This window comes from Eulemur rufifrons, chromosome 12, assembly GCF_041146395.1.
Source record: "Eulemur rufifrons isolate Redbay chromosome 12, OSU_ERuf_1, whole genome shotgun sequence".
NCBI lineage: Eukaryota > Metazoa > Chordata > Mammalia > Primates > Lemuridae > Eulemur > Eulemur rufifrons.
Window position 1 is genome coordinate 2,917,356 of NC_090994.1, and position 19,933 is coordinate 2,937,288.

At 42.8% G+C, this 19,933-nt stretch overlaps 1 protein-coding gene across 1 annotated transcript; it reads left to right on the forward strand.

Moving 5' to 3' along the window:
* Window positions 1-9,844: 9,844 nt before the first annotated feature.
* DEFB108B (defensin beta 108B) lies at window positions 9,845-14,770 on the forward strand. Its single transcript, XM_069484780.1, has 2 exons — window positions 9,845-9,902; window positions 14,607-14,770. The coding sequence occupies exons 1-2, from the start codon at window positions 9,845-9,847 to the stop codon at window positions 14,768-14,770; spliced, it is 222 nt and encodes a 73-aa protein (XP_069340881.1).
* Window positions 14,771-19,933: the final 5,163 nt, after the last annotated feature.

The following is a 19,933-nucleotide window of genomic DNA, read 5'->3' on the forward strand; positions in this document are numbered from 1 at the left end:
ATTGTGTCGTACTTCTTCTTTTTACCACTGCCAATTACGTAGAATTTATTTCTCCTGGTGGAAGTTTATGGAAGGTAATGAGGACGGTGGCAGGTCCTTGGGCTCATGAACCATTCTGAATCTCAGGAAAAATTCATCTCCACCTCATCAAATGCCACTAAAACTGTGGGACGAACCTGTGGATTTACCTGGGTACGAGGACCCAGCTGCTGCTGCTGCTGGTTCCCCAGAACCCCCTTCTAGCTGCACTGAGCTGGGAAAGCAGGTCCAGCACCCGGTCCCCCCACCAGCCTCACATCCCTGGACAATAAGCGTGGTTCCGGGGTAGATGACTCATTGCCCGCCCAGAAGATCACTTTCCTGTGCTGAGTAATAGTCAACTCAGATAAAAATAGGAGTCTGAGGAGGGTGGCCTTTGGGAAATAATGCAAACTTCCCTGGGCCCCTGCTGCGTGTTCACACCCTCCTCAGTGTGCACCGCATGCTGGGAACTTCAAGCTGTTAAGGGACTTATTCCACAGCGGCTGAGTGAGGAATATCCGTCCCATGGGAGGAAGGAAGAGGAGGGAAATGGGAGGCAGGAGCAGGGCATGAGTAGACGCTGCAGAGTGTGAGGAAAAGCGGTCTCTGCTGCTGATTCTGCTCTCAGGAGTAGTGAGCTCCCAGCTCCCCTCACAGGTGCAGGATTCTGAGGACATGACGTGATAAAAATGCCAGGTTGCTGCTACCGATGCAGCAGAACACACACTCCAGACATAACCCCGGCCACGTGTGCTGGACTGGTCGGAATCACTCATACCAGGGTGTCAAAACTTTCCAGTGCACGAGAGCAGTCTTTCTTAATAGGGTGCAGTGAAACTGAGATATTCAGAAGAGCGCAGAATGTTGGACCTCACACAAAAAACTACACCGAAAAATAAAATCACTGGAAACAAAATACTGAAACAGAATCTGAAATTAATGAACGCAGAACTGTACAAAGTAAACCATGGAACATTCAGAAGAGCACATGGGGGACATGTTCATGGCAGGGGATTTCTTGGATGTGACACCAACAAACAGGAATAAGAAAATAAGTAAATTGAGATGTGTGAAAATTAAAAGTTTTATGCATTGAGGCCACCATAAAACGAGCGACACTGCTACCCACAGGATGGGAGAAGATATTTGCAAAGTACAGTTCTGATCAAGAAGGAGTATTCAAAATATTAAAAAAAATTGTGCCTTTGAAAAGAAACAAACTAAAACCCAACAATATATAAACATAGACATTTTACGAGAGAAGCTATAAAATGGCCAATGAATTCCTAAAGGGAGGCTCAACATCGTTATCTCTTAGGGAAACACTAATGCAAATACAAAAAGATAATGCTCCGCTCTGCTGAGGGTTGCTGAGATGAAATCAGTCCATCAAAACAGAGACTGAGAACCATTGTTAAGGATGTATTAAATTAGAATCTCTGCACTTTGCTATTGAGAATGAGAAAAGGATGAAAGTCCTGTGAAAAACCACACGACCATTCCTCACAAAATTCGATGGGTAATTATCATCTAAGCCGGAAACGTCACTCTTGGATACACAGACAAAAGCTTGGAAAGCACACACTCCAAGAGATATTTGTATACCTTGGTTCCTACTAGCGAAATTCACAAAAGCAAGGAGTGAAAACCACCCAAATACTCAACAGTAGATGAATGGATGAAGAAAACTGGCTGTGGGATGGATGGTGGTGAAGGTTACACCTCAAGGTGAATGCACTGAGTGTCACAGAATGCCAAAGGGAAATACAATTAAAATGCTGCATTATACATTAAGTACATTTAAGCTCAATAAAAATCCAAAGTGCAAGGGGAAACAGGTATATGTACAAATATTTATTTTCCTTACAGAGAGTACATGTTCTTAAAACCGTGCAGGTATACCAATGTATTGGTTTCCCATCTACTGTAAAATGGTAAACAACAAAGTAGAGTGCTTCGTTTCTGGAGACCATTAATTGAAACGTAATTGGATTAAGTTGTTTAGGTTAGGTCACGCCTACAACTGCCAACCCACAGAACTGCATAAAAGTCAGCCTGGACAGGAAGCCTCCCTCAGAGGCACTTGCCCAGGAGTCCCGGCTGCTGCATCACATCTGGCTCCACTGCTCTGAGAACCTACTGACAGACAGCAGGTGAAGGCCGCATTTCAGGTTTGTAACTTTCACTAATTTCTTCTTGCGATTACACTTCAGAAAATTAGTACAGTAAAAGCAATATATGATGTTGTGGTTTTAGGTCATGGGGTAGGGTTTTGTGTCTTTTTCTTTCTTTCTAATTGTAGTTCTTTGAAAAGAGACCTAAAATATGTCAGTTAGATGTCAATTAGTTCACAAAATTTCACATTCCTAGGGAAATATACCCAGCCTGCTGACTTTGTAGGTAAACAGCTCAACAGTTTTGGAAATCTGGTGGTTTTGTCCGTGGACATGAAAGGCTAAATATCTCATTGGTTCTTCGTTTCTTCAAACATTTCGTTGTGCATTTTTTATAAAACTATATAGACAGTGAGATTTTGGAGATAGGGCAGTAATTGAAAGACTGTAGACCATAAACTTGCAGGTTAGCAGGGAAAAATATCATTTGCCTGTGAATTTGAGTTAGGAAATGGCATATGTTAGCATCCAAAGTGACAGTTCAAACGTTAATAGGAAGGCATGTTTGATTGCTGATTTTCAAATATGTGTGCTCCAGGATTGTGGATGAAATTTTCTGTAGCTTCGATGGTTTTGTAGCTCTTGGAAAACATTGTCTTCCATTTCACAAACGGAGGAATGTGCCCTAGGGCTTTTCAAACTCTTTGGAATCAACCCTTCAAGGGCAAAATCTAAACTGACCATTTCTATGTGTCTGGTCTAAGGCAGGGCCCTGTCCTGGGGATAGGGAATGATGGGAGAGGAAGATAACACATCAGTTAATGGGAGGCCCCTCTGTGAGGGAAGGTTGAGCAAGTGGTTGATATGACTTCCTCCAGGGGAAGAAAGTGTTGGGAGGATGTTTTTCACTATGTGAATTTATAGTGCTCTTCACAATTTCTTTTTTTCATTCAGCCCATCCAAAGGTGAACTCCCGAGGAAGTCTGACCTGAAGCTGCCAGGAGATGAGGCGGATGGCAGGTCACTACCCACAGCCTGAGAAGAACACACTCAGCAAAGCCCCGACCATGAGGAAGCAGCAGAGGGGACGCTCAGGGCCCAGGGCTCCCCCACCAGAGAAGGAGAATTCCAGGGTAAATGGAAACATCTTCTTTGGGGATCAGGGGACATATGCACCGCAGAGTCGAGGACTAATGGTAGAAGATTCTCACACCATCACCCAGTTTTTTTTTCCCATGAAAGGATTGTGTGGCCGGAGGCCTTTAACTGGGCGGGTGGGTCCATCAGAGACTCTGAGGATTGTCCTCACTTGCCTGTAGTTTATGTGCAGGAATTTTCTCCCTGTCTGTATACTTTTCATGTTCCATTTGCCCTTTTCTTTGTTTTACTAAGATTTTTTGCAGGCCTGCTAACGATATTCCTGGAGGAGCATGTGGAAAATTGTAATTTGATGCCTCCAAAATGTAGAATATTACCTCAAGGCACATGCATTTTCAAAGTCAATAAGTATTTTCAAATTGTGCATCACATTTTTTATCTACCCAATTGACTTCTAAAAAGCATTGGCAGGATACACTTCATGGAAAAGTGTACCACAGAGGTTTTTAACCTTAACCTTGATGAACAACAGACAATATTTTCCAAGACTGTAATTTCTAATATGACAGGAATATATATCAGGTTAATTTTTTTTTTATTTTTCTTGCACTAATCAGCATAATTGTAGTACCCATTCATATGTGATTGTTTTGAATTTTTTTATTTTGACATTTAATGTTATTTTCTCCTTGATGTTTTAATTGGTTCATTTTCATTTTCACTCGATGGTGAAGAATTTCTAATGTGTGTTATCTTTTCCTACAGATCCCACGTAGGCCAATGACAGTCTACACAGCCAAGAAGAGGCCTCTCCTAGACCCTCTTCTTACTAATCACCCACCTGTCAAGAAATCTGACTTGAGCTCTGTGGGCCATTCAGTGTCTCCCATCACAAGACCTGAAGTCAGCACCTTCTCCGGTAGTGGACTAAATAGAGGACAAGCGGTGGCTCTCACTGACTGTCCCAAGCCTGCATTAAACCACTATGGCCAGGACTCTCTTATCTTTGACAAGCTGGCACACCACAGGCCAAATGATGTCTCCCTTTCAGCTCCCCAGGCTGCCGCAAAAATCCTTGGTCTCAGCCAGGTCCTCCAGCCTCAGGCAGGAGCCAAGTGTCCTGCTCTGATCTCACAGCCCTGCCCACCGCCTGCCACACACAGCTCAGGCCAAGACTTCAATCTCAACATCAGGGCACCAGGCAAGAGATCTGCCCAGAGCCCCATCCAGACTTGCCAGCATCCCCAAAAGAAACCGAGACACAGCCCCTTCCAGACCCCTCAGAAGAGCTCTCGCAGACCGGAGCTGCGCCCTCTGAAGAATGACCAGTCTCCACCAAGAGCAGCTGGACTTGAATCCAAAGTGTCACCTGAATTAACCAGGAAGAAAGCAGTCCAGGTGCCCAGCACTGAACTGCAGCCTCCACAGCGCAGAGCTCTCCTGAACCCTGCCCAGGCCTGCACCAAGCCCCATCTCCTGTCACCCAGCCCTGCTCCAGGCCAGCCCCTCAGGATGGCCTTCAGGAGACTGGACAATGGACAGTGGAGCTCCAGCCTCCTGCCATCTGCCTCTTGCCTCCCTCCTGAGAATCCAGGCCCTCCTGCTCAGAGCCCACACTTCCTAGAGAAGTGTGAGGATAAGTGTGTCTGTGTCCCATTGAATGTCCTCTTTGAAAACTTTCATATTTCCTCCTCTGAGTACAGTGAGTCAGAGTGAGACACGAGGCGGACGGAGACTCAGCTTCCAGCCTCATGGCTTAGGAGGGGACTTTTGGGCTGAGGAGGGGGTGGTGGAGGGAGCACCCTGGGTCTGGAGAATCACCTTCTCCAGCCTCAGAGCTTGTGCCGATGGTGGAACTCCTGATAATGTTGGACACAGACAGACACTGCATGCTTGAATTATGGAAACTCAAATTGTGTTGAAATGGCACTTATTTAACAGGCATTTAAAGTTTTTTTTAATGAAGTTAATTGTGTAAGAAACTGAGTTGACATGTAAGAGTAAGTTGTAAACTATCATGTGAAGAGCAAACTGGGAAATGATTCTGTATTTGGGATTTGAATGACTGAATTTGGAGAATTTTTAGATAATTCCTGTGAACTGAATCTCTGAAGCTGTGCCTGCCCTCAGCAATGTCCCTTGCCTGGACAGGGGGGCCAGAGGTAGCAAGAGGAGGAACAAGCTGGGCTTGAGGTCTCTGGTTCTGTTCTAATAATCTCAGTAGGACAAGTGACCCCTGTGAGAGAACACACACACACACACACACACTCAGTCACTAGCCAGAGGAAGAAAGGAACAAAGGAAGAGGTCAGGTTTGTGTATATGCACCTGGGGCCCCTGGGCAGTGCTGGCTCCATTCCTGGACGTGGCCACATGTGCTAAATACTTTGTTTTGCATTTGCAAGTGTTCTCAACATTTCAAACATTTGGAGGAACTTTGTATGTGCATATGTTTAAAGTATACGAAATTTAGCGGGAATTGCTGAATTTTATGTATTGAATTGTATGATTCTGAGGTCGAGAGGACTGGATTTATTACTGGGTTTCATGATTTTCCAGTTGTGCTGTATTACCCCTTGTGAATAGACATGAGATGTTTGGTTTTGGGTGTTGTGGGATATCTATGAATCACATTCATGACTTTCACTGATTGAAACAGGAGTAAATTTTTAAGATAGGTATGATGTTTTTACTTTTCCATGCCTTCTGTGAGTATAGATTGTTTCATGTATTTTAGTAGGTTATCAAAGTAATTCCCATGGAGTCTTAGGGGGATCAAGTAGGCTGGGAAATCTACATTTTTTTGGAGATACCTGCTGATACTGCATAATCATTAAATGTGACATCGTGTATACATGGTTGTTAAATTTGATTCTAAAGCTGTAGCTTTTAAATCTGTTGCAATGTTAATAAAATTCATCCCAATATGACATATCCAATAGGTACTCTGGTTTCTTTTTTTCCTGGGAAACAGGGTTTGACTCTTTACCCACGGTCGAATGCAGTGGCAAGATCACAGTTCACTGCAACACTCACCTCCAAGGCCTGAGACATCATCCTGGCTCAGCTGGAAAAACAGGCCACTGAGTTCATGCCTGCCTAATTTTTTTTTTTTTTTGTAGAGCTGGGGGTCTCCCTATGTTGCCCAGAGCTTAATTTCTAAACATCTCAGATCAATTTCTTGGTAGTTCTAGTCATCAAAGTTTAATTACCTGATAGTAATGAAAACCATTATTATTGTTTTCATGTTGATGGGAAAGTATAGAGTTCCTTAGTAAGTGTTCCCAGAAATATTGAAAAACTAATTTTTCATTAGATAAAAGCAATTTCCACATATCTCTCAAGAAGAATACATTTTATAAGTCTCATTATCCATATTGACTATAAAATATTCAAAAAGAGAAAGCTAAAACATAGGTTAAAATAATTCATATTTTCCAAACTTAAAATAATTTTTCAGATACTCTGGGAATAAAGGTAAAAACAAATGGGAAATTACAATCTATATAGGAATTAATGAATGGATTAAATTATGAGCTATAACTCATATTGACCTTAAAGGTATTTCAGTTGATAAATCATCTCCCGTGTGAAACAGAATAAGAACTAAATATAAAGAGGGGAAGTAAAAAAATGTTATGTGTGTATATAAACAGGCAGTAATTTTGCTCTTCTCAGACAGTTTTCTGCCCTCCGCCCTCACTGCCCAGGTCCTGGCCCTGTGAAGTCCCTGCGGCTGAGCCGGTGCTTTCCTTCTCCACCGCTCCGGTGAACAGGGAAAGGAAATGGAAACCGGGGTCTAGGACAGATGGAACGTGCAACTGCACATTCCCCACCGCCCACGTCGCCCCCGGAGCCCGGGGACGCAGTCGCACCGGCTGCGCAGACAGCGCCTCTTCTCCATCCGTGCAGGAAATGGCCTTTAAAGTCAACTGGTTTCTCGCTGTTCGGAGGGAATAATATAAATGGCCTCACACAATAAGCTGTTGCCATAAAACATGAGAACCATTTTATTAATGCTTGAAGTGGGTGGAAGAAGCCCAGACCCACCGCGCACACCACACAATCGAGTGGAGACAAACCGGAAGTCTCGGGATCCACCAAGCGGAAGTAGAAACTGACCCGGAAACGCGACAAGGGAGGGGCACGGCGCCTGCTTCTAGACCACGCCCCTGCGGAACCACCAGTTTCCTGCCGGCTGGAAACAGTCATTTGCTGCTGGAGTGAGTTTCAGCATTTCCGGTTCTCAACCGGGTTCTCCGGGCCTCATCGCCCCGTCCTCTGCACCTGGGTCGGCAGTTGGCCTCGGACGCCTCCATCCCTGCAGCCACCCGCGGAACCCTCGGGTCGTCTTCAGACGCAGTCAGGGCCCATGACGGGGAGCTTCTCCCTCGGGATGGATCCACATTGGGTTTCCGCGGGCGGAGCGCGCATGCGCCAATGCGGTCAGGCAAGGCGGACCTGCACGCCCTCTGCCGGCCGTGTTAAGACAGTGCAAGAGATGAATTGGAGTCGCTGAATTTAGGTTTTCAGATTTTTCGGTGCTTTAATTCTGAAAGTTCTCAGAATTCAGAATGATTTGATAAATTGTGTTAGAGGTGTATTTAAAGAGTCCACATTCTGTTTTTGACCCATTTTTCTGACCTGAAATCTAGCAGGCCATTTCTCCACATTGATTCTATGATTGATACCTCCTCAGTGTGAGAAACTCAATGTTAACTAAGAAATACATGATCAATGAGGACTTTTTCCTCTCGTGGCACGACGAGTATCTCATGAAGGGTGAAACCTCACATGTGCTAGGAGTCTTGCTCTATGAATAAAGGATGTCTCATGATTTTTCACTGAGTAACTTCTCCAGTATGACATATTTTGTATTTCACAAGAGGATTCACTGCTGTTTTAAAGCCTTTCTGCTCATATTTACTGTTTTTCCAACTATTTCCTCATAGAGTTTTCTTGCACACAACAAGCCTGGTGCTTGGAAGAATAGTGTTTCACCTTATCTACAGACCAATTATTCTCCCAAGTGGGGTTTTTTTCATGTTATTTAACAATAAACTAAGGCATTCCCACATTAATTACACACATAGGGGTTCTGTCTTATACATGTTCTTTGGTGTCTTTTAAGTCATAGCTGTTGCTCAATACCTTAAAATTAATTATATTGACAGTTTTGGTTCTCTTCTGTCACCTATGATCAAACCATTGACAAGTTATTGCTACATAGATGTCATTTATACTGGATTCCCTTCCATGTAAATTTACTTGTAAAGAGTGAAGAATAAGGATACCTGAAGGATCTTCCATATAGATTACAGTGTTTCTTCAATTAAGTCCTATGGTGTGTTTAGATTTTAAAACTATGGGCCGGGCGCGGTGGCTCACGCCTGTAATCCTAGCACTCTGGGAGGCCGAGGCGGGTGGATCGCTCAAGGTCAGGAGTTCGAGACCAGCCTGAGCAAGAGCGAGACCCCGTCTCTACTAAAAATAGAAAAAAATTATATGGACAACTAAAAATATATATATAGAAAAATTAGCCGGGCATAGTGGTGCATGCCTGTAGTCCCAGCTACTCGGGAGGCTGAGGCAGGAGGATCGCTTGAGCCCAGGAGTTTGAGGTTGCTGTGAGCTAGGCTGACGCCACGGCACTCACTCTAGCCTGGGCAACAAAGTGAGACTCTGTCTCAAAAAAAAAAAAAAAAAAAAAACTATGGCTAGAGCCTTGTGAACATTTCTTACATTCATCATTTATAATACCATGTCATCTAACATTAAAATATTTTCAGAAGACATTCTCAATGTTCTCTTGAGTGTGAGTTGTCTTGTGTTGCCTAGGGTTAGTACTTTGGGTGAAGCCTTTCCCCACATAGATGGCATTTATATAGCCACTCTCCAGTATGAATTCTCTTGTGTGATCTAAGGCCAGATTGTTGACTGAAGGCTTTCCCAAACACATCACATTCATATGGTCTCTCTCCAGGGTGAGTTGTGTCATGTCATCTAAGGATAGATCACTGACTAAAGGCTTTTCCACGTACATGACATCCATATGGTTTCTCTCCTCTGTGAGTTTTCTCATGTTGTATAATGTGAAAATATTAACTACGGGGTTTGCCACATGGACGGCCTTTGTATAGTTTCTCCCCGATGTGAGGTTCAGATCAGGAGAGAGTAGGGTGATTCATTATTATTAGGGTTAGTTAAGTCTGGGAAGTATTCGCTAACAAAATGCTTAGTCCTTAACTAAACCAACTGGTTTCTCCACATAGCCTAACTCATTGTAACTTAATATAGATGGATGTTTATTCACAAACTTTAATCTTTTGCCAAAACGTTTGTAGCTTGTGTTCCTATTTAACAAGGTTTTCTGGTCAAACTGTGCGCCCACATCCTTCTAATGAACTGAATGTCCAACAAAACAAGGACTCTCAGTGTTCCCACGAGAGCCATTCTGCACACATGGAGCAGCTCTGTCCATGAGCATCACTAATGAGCACAGACGGGCACTTAGTATCCAGACAGAAACATTCCACTGGCGCTAGAGAGCCGCAGACGGAAGTGTTCTCCACCTCCTGGAAATGAAGCCAGGCTTCCTTCTCTCTGCAGCCATGAGGATTCCTGTTCCCCTCTTTACCATTCTCTTCTTTAGGAGCCAAGTTCTACCAGGTAACAAAATACACTTTGCAGAAGGCTTGGTAAGAGTAGAGTGCCTGAGACCTTACAGGGATCCAATATGCAAAACGAAATCACCATCACCTATGACCTAAAAGGGGGTTTCACAGGGAATCTGGAAGACCCCTTGGCTGAGATTCCTGCAGCCACCTGACTCATTAGTTCTCCACAGCAACTCTGTTAGATGAAATGAAGGCAAGTGTGTTTCAAGTGCTCAAAACCCTCTTTACTCCATCACTAAATGTGAATTTAGTTAGGTTTACTAGCAGTTTCTAGATCTTGACAACAAAAATATAGGGTATTATTCTACTAAATATTTGTCTGCAAAACTCCTTTAGTTCCTTTCAGAAAAAGTGATTTTTCCTAATTCACTGCTGTAGGAGCTGCTCCAAAGCCAGAGAGGTCTCAGGCAGAAGGGACTGGTGGAGGTGGTGGGGTGGATTACTGTACTCTAAGAAGATTACTGTACTCTAAGAAGTCTCCATACCATTACCCCATAATACTGATGGTGCCTTGGGCTTGATTTTGTCCCTTAAGGCTCCATCCCAATTCTTGGCTTTCCCTCTTCCTTTTCAACGTCTAGTCTTCTAATGTAGAACTTAAATGGAAGAACCAGAGAGGAACCTGCAACAGAGTGTATTCTGCATCCATCATGCATGTGTGAATAACAGGTGTAAGGCATCTTGCACAGACATGCTTTGGGGTAGTAATGTGCAGGACACTTTGCTTTTAGCCACGGAAGTGACCAGATATCTAAAATAGATCTGGACATTGCCTGGAGTTCCTGAATATGTAGATCCAAAAAAGAATAAGCAACTTACTGCCTTTCATCAGGTGGAATATCTTCCTATCTTTTCGTAGAATTCAGGAACTTGAGGGTTGGGAAGGAGTCAGAAAGTGGTTACAGATATGTGAGAGGGTGGACAATTCTTTTATATTTTCCAGAACTGTCAATGGCTGTGCTTTATGTTGTTTGAAAAAAGACATTACCCAACATTTACAACAGAAAATATGATGGGAGGCATGCCTATTCTTGGTGAATCCAGACCTTCCTGTCTTAATCTGTGCTGGTAACTTTTGAAGGGCTACACAGTGTTAATGGGAAGCTGGGCCCTCAGGTCTGGGAGATGAGGGGTGGTTTGTGAGATGATGCCCTTTTTGCTTCAGGAAAACTAATCTGGAAGAAGTAAACGTAAGAGATTGAGTTGGGAAGAGAACAGAGGTAGAAAACCAGTTCTGTTTTTCAGATATTTGTTAAGCATCCACTGTATGTGGGGCCCTTACAAGGAAACAAGCAAAGAACAAAAACACAGGACCTTTGACTCCCAAGAAGCCATAGGCTGGTCGCTTTGACGGCTGTATAGTCCAGGGAAAAGTTAGCAAGCCCCTAAAACACAGCATGGGCACAGGATGAAAAAGAGGTTTTATTAATTAGAGCTATTAGAGAAATAACATATGACCAAAAGAAAGCTGAAAACCACAAGTAACACAAGGCTTGAAAGCCTAAGGCAAAGTCTTAGGGACCCTCGATCAGGCTGTGGAAGGAAAATCATGGCCACAGAGAATATGCAGAGTCTTTGAGCTGTCCGTCCCAGGCTTTCCTCCGCACCTTTCCCTTGGTAATCGAGTGTGTGTGTTGTGTCTTTGCATGCGTGTGAAGTGTGTCCTCCATCCCACGTTCCACATGGGTTTGGGGAGGAAGGACAGGCTGATCGAGAGCTACACCCCCATGGATGGGCTAAGCTACCCCACCACAGTGTGAAGAGCTGATATGTGAGAGACTCATTGAACGTTTTATACATTACCTTAAAAATGCTTTCATTTTTAAGAAGAGAAGAATGAGTAGTTTTTAAACAAATGCAGAAGTATTTTTCACAAAACAAAAGAGCAGTTAGCCTCGTTACAATTAGCAGAGAAGCTATGAGGACTGCAGACACTGAAATCGGTCAGTGACAAGATTCTAAAAGACCTTAAAGATGACCTAGCTCCTTATTCTTGTTGTATAGAGGAAAAAATTAAGGCCCTAAAAAGTGAAGTGCCTCCCTCAAGAGTGGACTCCGTACCAGAGTGAAGGCTTCTCTTTCCTTCCTGGCTTTCCCTGCACATCCCACCCTGGGTTCTGTCGTGCTGCTTCCCTCGTACGACTCCCCGAAGACTGGTTAAAGGGGACGCCATATGCAGTTATACTAACTCAGTAGCACACAAAACTGGTGACTTCGACTTAGAAGATAATTATCCTTCTGATTGCTAAAGACCCATCTGCTCAGTACTTATTAAGTAGTCACCCTTGCTAAACATATGGGTTGGATTTTAAAACTAAATTTAAAATATATGGTTTGTACTCATATCCCCAGAAAAATCCATGCTTTTGATCAAGCTTTAAAACTTCCAAATTTAGAAAACCTAATTCATTTTTGTTTGTTTTCATAATCACCCAATCAAAATAGAGCCAAAATGCAATAAGACTAGAGAAGAGAACACAGGACTCTGCCAAAGACAGCAGTCTGCACGGAAGGTGGGGTCCTCTCTGGGTGTCCTTAGGTAGACATTTGCAGCAGGAGTGCAATTTTTTTGAAAGGCTGGGGGAAGAGAGGAGGATACAGAGAGGGAGTAAGAAGGGGAAATAGAATGTAGCTCAGGATGCCCAAGCTTTAGCTCTGTCTCTTCCACCTTCCTCAGTAGATCACTAGGTGATCTTGGTCTTCCTTTCCCTTGGTCTCATTTCTTCATCTGTAAGGTAAGTGACTAAGCAAAATAATCTGTACTGCTTATTGTAAATCTAACATTTGTTTCCAAGCAAATAGCTGGCAATGACAGTATGCCCACAATATGCAACATACAAGGTTCACTAGCAAAGAACAAATTAAAAACAAAAAAATTAATAAGAATAAAATGCCCATAATGTGACTTGAACTCTTATAAACAAGCAACAGAACACCATATTTTTACAAAGCTCCTTTGCAATTTGAAAATTTAAGCTCAACAGAGCCAGCTGCAGCAAAATAGCACACAGGATTCCAAGACATGTGAACTGAGGGTAATAACGAATTTCTGCAAACAGGTTACAGGATGGGAAATAGCTATATCTCAATCATTTATTTCTCAGTCATTTGCTGAATACCTATTATATGCCAAGACTTGAGTCAGATTCTAAGATACACATACAGAGAAGAGTAAGATATGATTCCTGACGTCAAGAAATTTATCATCAAGAAATGAAGTCAGATTCTACACCCACAGTAGAATGCAAGAATTCCCACAATAGGAGGACATTCAAGAGTGATTTTTCCACATAGCGCAAGACATGGCAACAGTTCATCCTCTATAGCATACTAATCTCATGTGACTCTTCTGGCTGCAAAAGTCCCATTTTAGCCCAAGATAAATGGGCCATATGGTACTTGACTAGTTACAGATAAAAGGAGGAGATATTAATATAAAGCGTAAGGATCAAAAACTCAATTTCAGCTGGTTTCTACCAAGTGCTCAACACTTAGAATGATCATTCATTTAAAAATAAAAATACTCTTAAAATTATTTCCCAATTCACATTTTAGGTAAAAATAGGGTGTTGCATATTTAATCTTCACATCCATTAACTAATTCATTTGTGACAACTAAAGAGGTAAATTCAACCTAATGCATTTGGATTTCAGTTCAATTCAATTCAATAGGCATTTATTGAGTGTATCGTAAATGCCGAGTACTGATTTGAAGCTATTGAAGAATCAGTCTCTGTGTTCCACAATAGGAAAAATAATTAGAAGCACTGGTTTGGATACCTCTTTTTTTGTCAGCAAAGAGCTACAGAAGTTGTCATGGAAATGGTACACTTTGTCAGACATGGAGTCCGTTCAGAATTAAACCAGTTTTGAAACTGTGGTCCATCCTCAGAACAGTGAGACGTTAGGATATAAATCCAATACTACTCAATATTTTAAACTAGTTGTTCAGCCTTTAAGAAGAACCTGAATGTTTCACTCCTAACGTATGCAGTGGTGTCTAGAGCAAGACTGCAACCTCAAAACCAGCAGCAGAGAGGCGAGGAGTAGATGAAGCCACAGGATGTAACAAATACAGACACACACGTATTTGTGTGTTAAACATGAAGGAAAAGTTTTCCCTTCCCTAGAAAAACGTCCTTTCTAACAATTACCTTAAAGTATATAATCATTTAGATCTATATTTAAGTTCCACTTTTGAAAGATATATATATATATAAAACCTAACATACATATTTGTGTGTAAATGTGTATGTGGAGAGAAAGCAGGGGGAGAAAGAGAGACATATTATTCTTCTCTAAAAACTTTCTTCTACTCTAGGAAAATCAGCAGTATAAGACATGATATTAAAAACAAACCAGTCTCTGCCATGAGTGACAGAAGAAAATAAGGAGTAAGAAAAATACACAGGAGTGTACATGCCCTGGAACTTAAAAAGATGGGGGGAGTGCTTCTCAGCTCCAGCCTTTTGTTACTTAGGTGCACCCAATATTGTCAGATTCTTCAAGAACACCAAAAGATTCAAATTTTTGTGTAACACTAGATTATTAAGTATTCATTTAAGAAATCAAATAACAATGCAACCAAAAAACATCCACACAAGATTGCTTCCAGACACCGTATCCCACCTCCATGTAATTCAATGAAAATCCAGGGAGACTAACAGGTGGTGCAATAACCCTCTTCTGTGTGCAGCCAGGGGCGAGTTCAAGGAGATCTGTGAGCGTCCAAATGGCTCCTGCCAGGAGTTCTGCCTCGAAACAGAAATCCACGTTGGGAGATGTTTAAATAAGCAACACTGCTGCCTGCCCCTGGGGCACCAACCTGGCATTGAGAGTACTACACCCGACCATAAATGAAGGTGGAGCCTTTTGTTCTTTTGCATGTTTTATATTCTCCCTCTTTGTCTTTGTCCTTTTCTTTCCACGGGGATTCTTACTGAGTCCTCGATAAAGAATAAAGCGAAGCTAGCAAACACAAAACTTATTTTAAAAATTCCTGTTATATATGATCACTTGATGACTGTTCGGTTCCTTGCAAAACCCATCCTTCTATCTGGTCTGGATGCCCTCCTGATTGAACATGACCTGGGGGAGGGTGGGGAAACTTTTATTATAGCTATTTTGTTGGGGTTTTTTTTTTTTTTGAGACAGGATCTCCCGCTGTCACCCAGGCTGGAGTGCAGTGTCATGATCACAGCTCACTGTAGCCTTGAACTCTTGAGCTTAAGCCATCCTCCCTCCTGCCTCAGCCTCCCGAGTAGCTGGGACTACAGGCAATCACCATCATGCCCAGCTAATTTTTTACTTAATGTTTTGTAAAGACTGGGTCTCGCTGTGTTGCCCAGGCTGGTCTGGAACTCCTGACCTCAAGCAATTCTCCCACTTTGGCCTCCCAAAGTGCTTGGATTACAGGCGTGAGCCACTTCTGCAGCCTCTTCAAAAGCAGTGCTCTGGGTCTGTCTGTGAATTCCTGGCAGAGATGCAGGGAATTTCTCTAATTCCTGACTTTCACTGGGCATGACCAGTCAGCACTTTTTCTGTCTCATGAACCACTGCTTTGCCTTCCTATGGCTACTGCAACAAATTAACACAAATGTGGTAGTTTAAAACAACAACAATTTATTATCTGTCAGCTTTGTAGGTTAGAAGTTTGGCAGGAACCTCAGGGGGCCAAAATCAAGCAGTCAGCAGTCAGCTCCCTTCTGAGGCTCTGTGGTTCCCTTTCTCCACCTTTATTCCAGCCAACGGTGGGTTAGGTTCTTCTCACATCCCATCACTCTGAATTCATCTGCTTCCTCTTTCATTTTCTTAGGACTCTCATGATTGTATTGGGCCCATCTGGATAATCCAAGGTAATCTCTCTATTTGAAGGTCAGCTGATTGCAGCCTTCATTCCACCTGTGGTCTCAATTCCCCTTGGCACGTACAGTGACACAGTCACAAGTTCCAGGGATCAGAGCATGAACCGCTACAGCGGAGAGGGGGCATTATTCTGCCCACCACAGCCACCAAGTGTTTCCTCCACACGTCATCATCTTGTTCAATGTAGACATAGTTTTAGTTGCTTCCTGTGAAGACACTCTCATTGATAGAGTTTTCTTTTGTGTAAAGTTATGGAGGCCTCGCCCTAGTCATTGAAAGAGTATAGAATCCAGATATTTACAAGGATATTGACTGGATTTCATGCTCCGCTTTGTCTGATCTGGCAAACAGGGAATGTAAAGTTGTGCCACTTTGGCCCACTCAAACTCTCAGAAAGTCCAAAACGTTGGACTCAAACTCTCAGAGACTTATACAAATTCCGACCACCTCTGCTCTTGTAGAACTGCCAATTTTCCTCAGAGCTACTCGGGAAATTACATCACCAACTGACCCTTTAATATATTTTTGCACTGTATGTTATTTACTCCTTGGGGCAAGCACCTGCCTGGAAGAGAAGCAGCTGGGACAAATATATTAAAGCCATCACAATGAATTTCATTCTTCCATTGTTGGGGGAGCTTCAAGGTGGCTGAATAAAGGCCCCAGCACTCACCTCCTCCACAAAGACCAAAACCGAGAGCAGACAACCACACATTGAACAGAGCACCTAAGAGGGAACACTGGGATTCAGCAGGGAAGCGATGGGGAACCTCTGAGAGAAGCAAAGCAGCCAGGCCAGCCAGGACCAACGCAGGGATGGGAGTCCCCAGTGTGGGGAAGGCAAGGGAGAGGTGCCCAGTGGTCCACATCCCACTGTGGACTCCCTGCAGCCTCAGCCACGGGAGAGGCCCTCAGCCCTCGAAGGCCCTGAAACTGGTTTAGGGAGGTGCCTGGAGTCCATGTGACAGCACTGTCCCGGAGAGGGAGTTCACACTGGGTCCTATACACTCCCTGAGACCCAAACAGCTGCAGCTCGGCACCATTTGGATAGTCCAGCCCCCACCAGACTATGTCCTGCTCCGGGGCTCAACAGCCCCTTCATCTCCACATCCCTGGATCTCTGCTTACATCCCCCCACATCCACCCAGAGAGCTGTAGAGTCTCCACTTGGGCTGGACCCAGCAGTGCAGCCTGGCCCCCAGCACTCTGGCCATGCAGTGTCCTGTGCCCTGGGGAAGGGGCAGTGCAGGGCACCACAGAGGCTGCAAAGGGAGCCAAAGTGTGCACTTTCCAGAGGCTGAGAGCTGCCTGCCTGGGGCTGCTCCCACTGACAGCAACTCTGGCCCCCAGCAGCAGGGCCACCACACACCTGCCATCACCTCCAAAGGGCCTGGGGACTGGCCTCCCTGGGCATTGTCCCACGGCCTGAGGACAGGCCCACCCCAACCACCACAATCACTACCACCATCCGAGCAGGCTGTCCAACCACCTGCTCACTGCAGCTGTCCCTCACACACACTACTAGGGCACCTGGGCTTAGGCCCACTTGCTGCTGCCACCACCAGCACCCACGCACATTGTCTGCGGCTGGGGGGTTAAACCAGCATCTTGCCACCAGCAGTGCCTGCACACTCCATCAAAAATCCCACGCTGACATACAAAGAGAAAATATAGATGCTAAAAACACAGTATTCAAGACTTGTGGGACAATATCAAATGGTCTACTGTATGTGTATTTAGAATCTCAAAAGGAGGAGAAAGAGAGAACAGGGCAGGGGGAATATTTAAAGAGATAATTACTAGAAAACTTTCCAGAATAAGGAAAGACATTAAATCACAGATTCAAAAATCTGAAAAATTGGATAAAAAATGCTCCAAGCAGTATAAATCACACACACACACACACACACACACTCGTGCATGCATGATATTCAAACTGCTGGAAACAAAATAAAACAGAAAAAGTCTTAAAACTAGCCAGAGAAAAAAATTGCATACTGAGAGATAAAGATAATAATTACGTCAGCTACTCATGAGCAACTATGCAAGCAAAAAAAAAAAAAAAAAAAAATGACATCTCTTTAAAGTGCCAAAAAAAAAAAAAAATGCTAACCTGTCAACTCAGAATTTTCTATCCAAAGAATACATTATTTTAAAAAGTGAGAGAGGCCGGGGGCGGTGGCTCACGCCTGTAATCCTAGCACTCTGGGAGGCCGAGGCGGGTGGATCGCTCAAGGTCAGGAGTTCGAGACCAGCCTGAGCAAGAGCGAGACCCCGTCTCTACTAAAAACAGAAAGAAATTATCTGGACAACTAAAATATATATATAGAAAAATTAGCCGGGCATGGTGGCGCATGCCTGTAGTCCCAGCTACTTGGGAGGCTGAGGCGGTAGGATCGCTTAAGCCCAGGAGTTTGAGGTTGCTGTGAGCTAGGCTGACGCCATGGCACTCACTCTAGCCTGGGCAACAAAGCGAGACTCTGTCTCAAAAAAAAAAAAAAAAAAACATATTACCCCAAAACTTAGTGACTTAAGACAACATGCTTTAAAAAGACAAAAAGTTAAAACAGAAAGAAGAAAAACACAATATCTAATAAGATGATAGATTTTAATCCAATCATATCCATAATCATTTCACGTATGAGTTGTCCAACACAACAATTAAAAGGTAGATGGTGTAAGTGGATAAACAGGAAAACCCAACTACATTGTGGTCTACAAGAAATTCAGTTTATATGTAAAAATATTTAGGTTAAAAGTAAATGGATGAAAAAGATATACCGTGTAAATACTAGTCAAAAGAAAGTTGTAGTTGTTAGTTTAACATCAGATAAAATAAACTTAAAAACATGGATTATTACCAGGGACATAGATGGACATCACATAATAGTACCAAGGTTAATCTAATAAGAAGACATAAAAATCCCAAATATATGTGCACCCAATAATAGAGCTTTAAAATACACTAAGCGGGGGGGAGGAGAAATAGCTAAATATGCACTTACAATTGGAGAACCTAACATTTCTCTTTCAATCATAAATAAAATAAAAGCACATAAGTTCGGTGGAGGCTAGAAGACCCAGAAAATACTAACCAACTTAATCTAACAAATATTTACAGAAAACTTCATATAACAACAGCAGAATAAACATTGAAGTGTGCATTTACCAATATAGGCCATGTTCTGGACCACAAAACAAGTCTTGAAAAAAAAAATGATCTAAGTCATACAAAGTATGATCTGTGACCTTAATAGACTTAAACTAGAAATTAATAGCCAATATTTTTTAAAATTCTCAGATATCTGGAAATTAAACAACAAACTTCCAAATCAAAATTAGTGAGCATTTTGAATTGAATAAAAATAAAAACACAACATATCAAAATGTGTGGAAGAAGGTAAAGTAGCATTTTGAACTAAACTAGTTGTATCCAAATGCTTATATTAGAGAAGAACACATTGCTGGAATGTCAATGATACAGTTTTATTTATACTTTACGCCCATTCTCTGAGCATTCTCATCACAGAAATGATCCCTGTGAGGTAATGCACGTGCTAATTAGCCAGACTTAGTCATCCCACAAAGCATGTATACTTTAAAATACCATGTTGTAGGCAGTGAATACATACAATTTTGTATGTCAGCATAAAGAACAAAATAAAATAAGTTTTAAAAATCAGTTATGAGAATTTGCTGTATTCCTCCACCCACCCAGAACACAACCTTCCAGAATGAGCATAGCTTCCACCCCCATAACTTTCCTGTCCCTTTGAGGCTTGGCACAACTACAGGGCAGATAAAAACCTGGAGGAGACCCAGTCATGCAGAAAAACCTGCATAATTCTCTCTTGTAGTCCAAAGTATACAGTAATGTTCACACAAAGAATCTGATTTGTCTCTGCACCTGACATATTCACATAACCCAAACTTTCCCTTGGGTTCATTCAAAGTCAGCTGCAATCTGACAATCCTAGAGCCCAACCTAACCCTGAATTATTAGTTCAAATGACTAGGGAGAAAAAAAAAAAATCTGGGATGAGGATTTAGATACTGTAGACCAGGTATTTCCAGTGGAGATGGTTTTGCCTCTAGCACATAACTGGACATGTCTGGACATATTTTGGGTTGTGACAACCAGAAAGGTGCTGCCAGCAT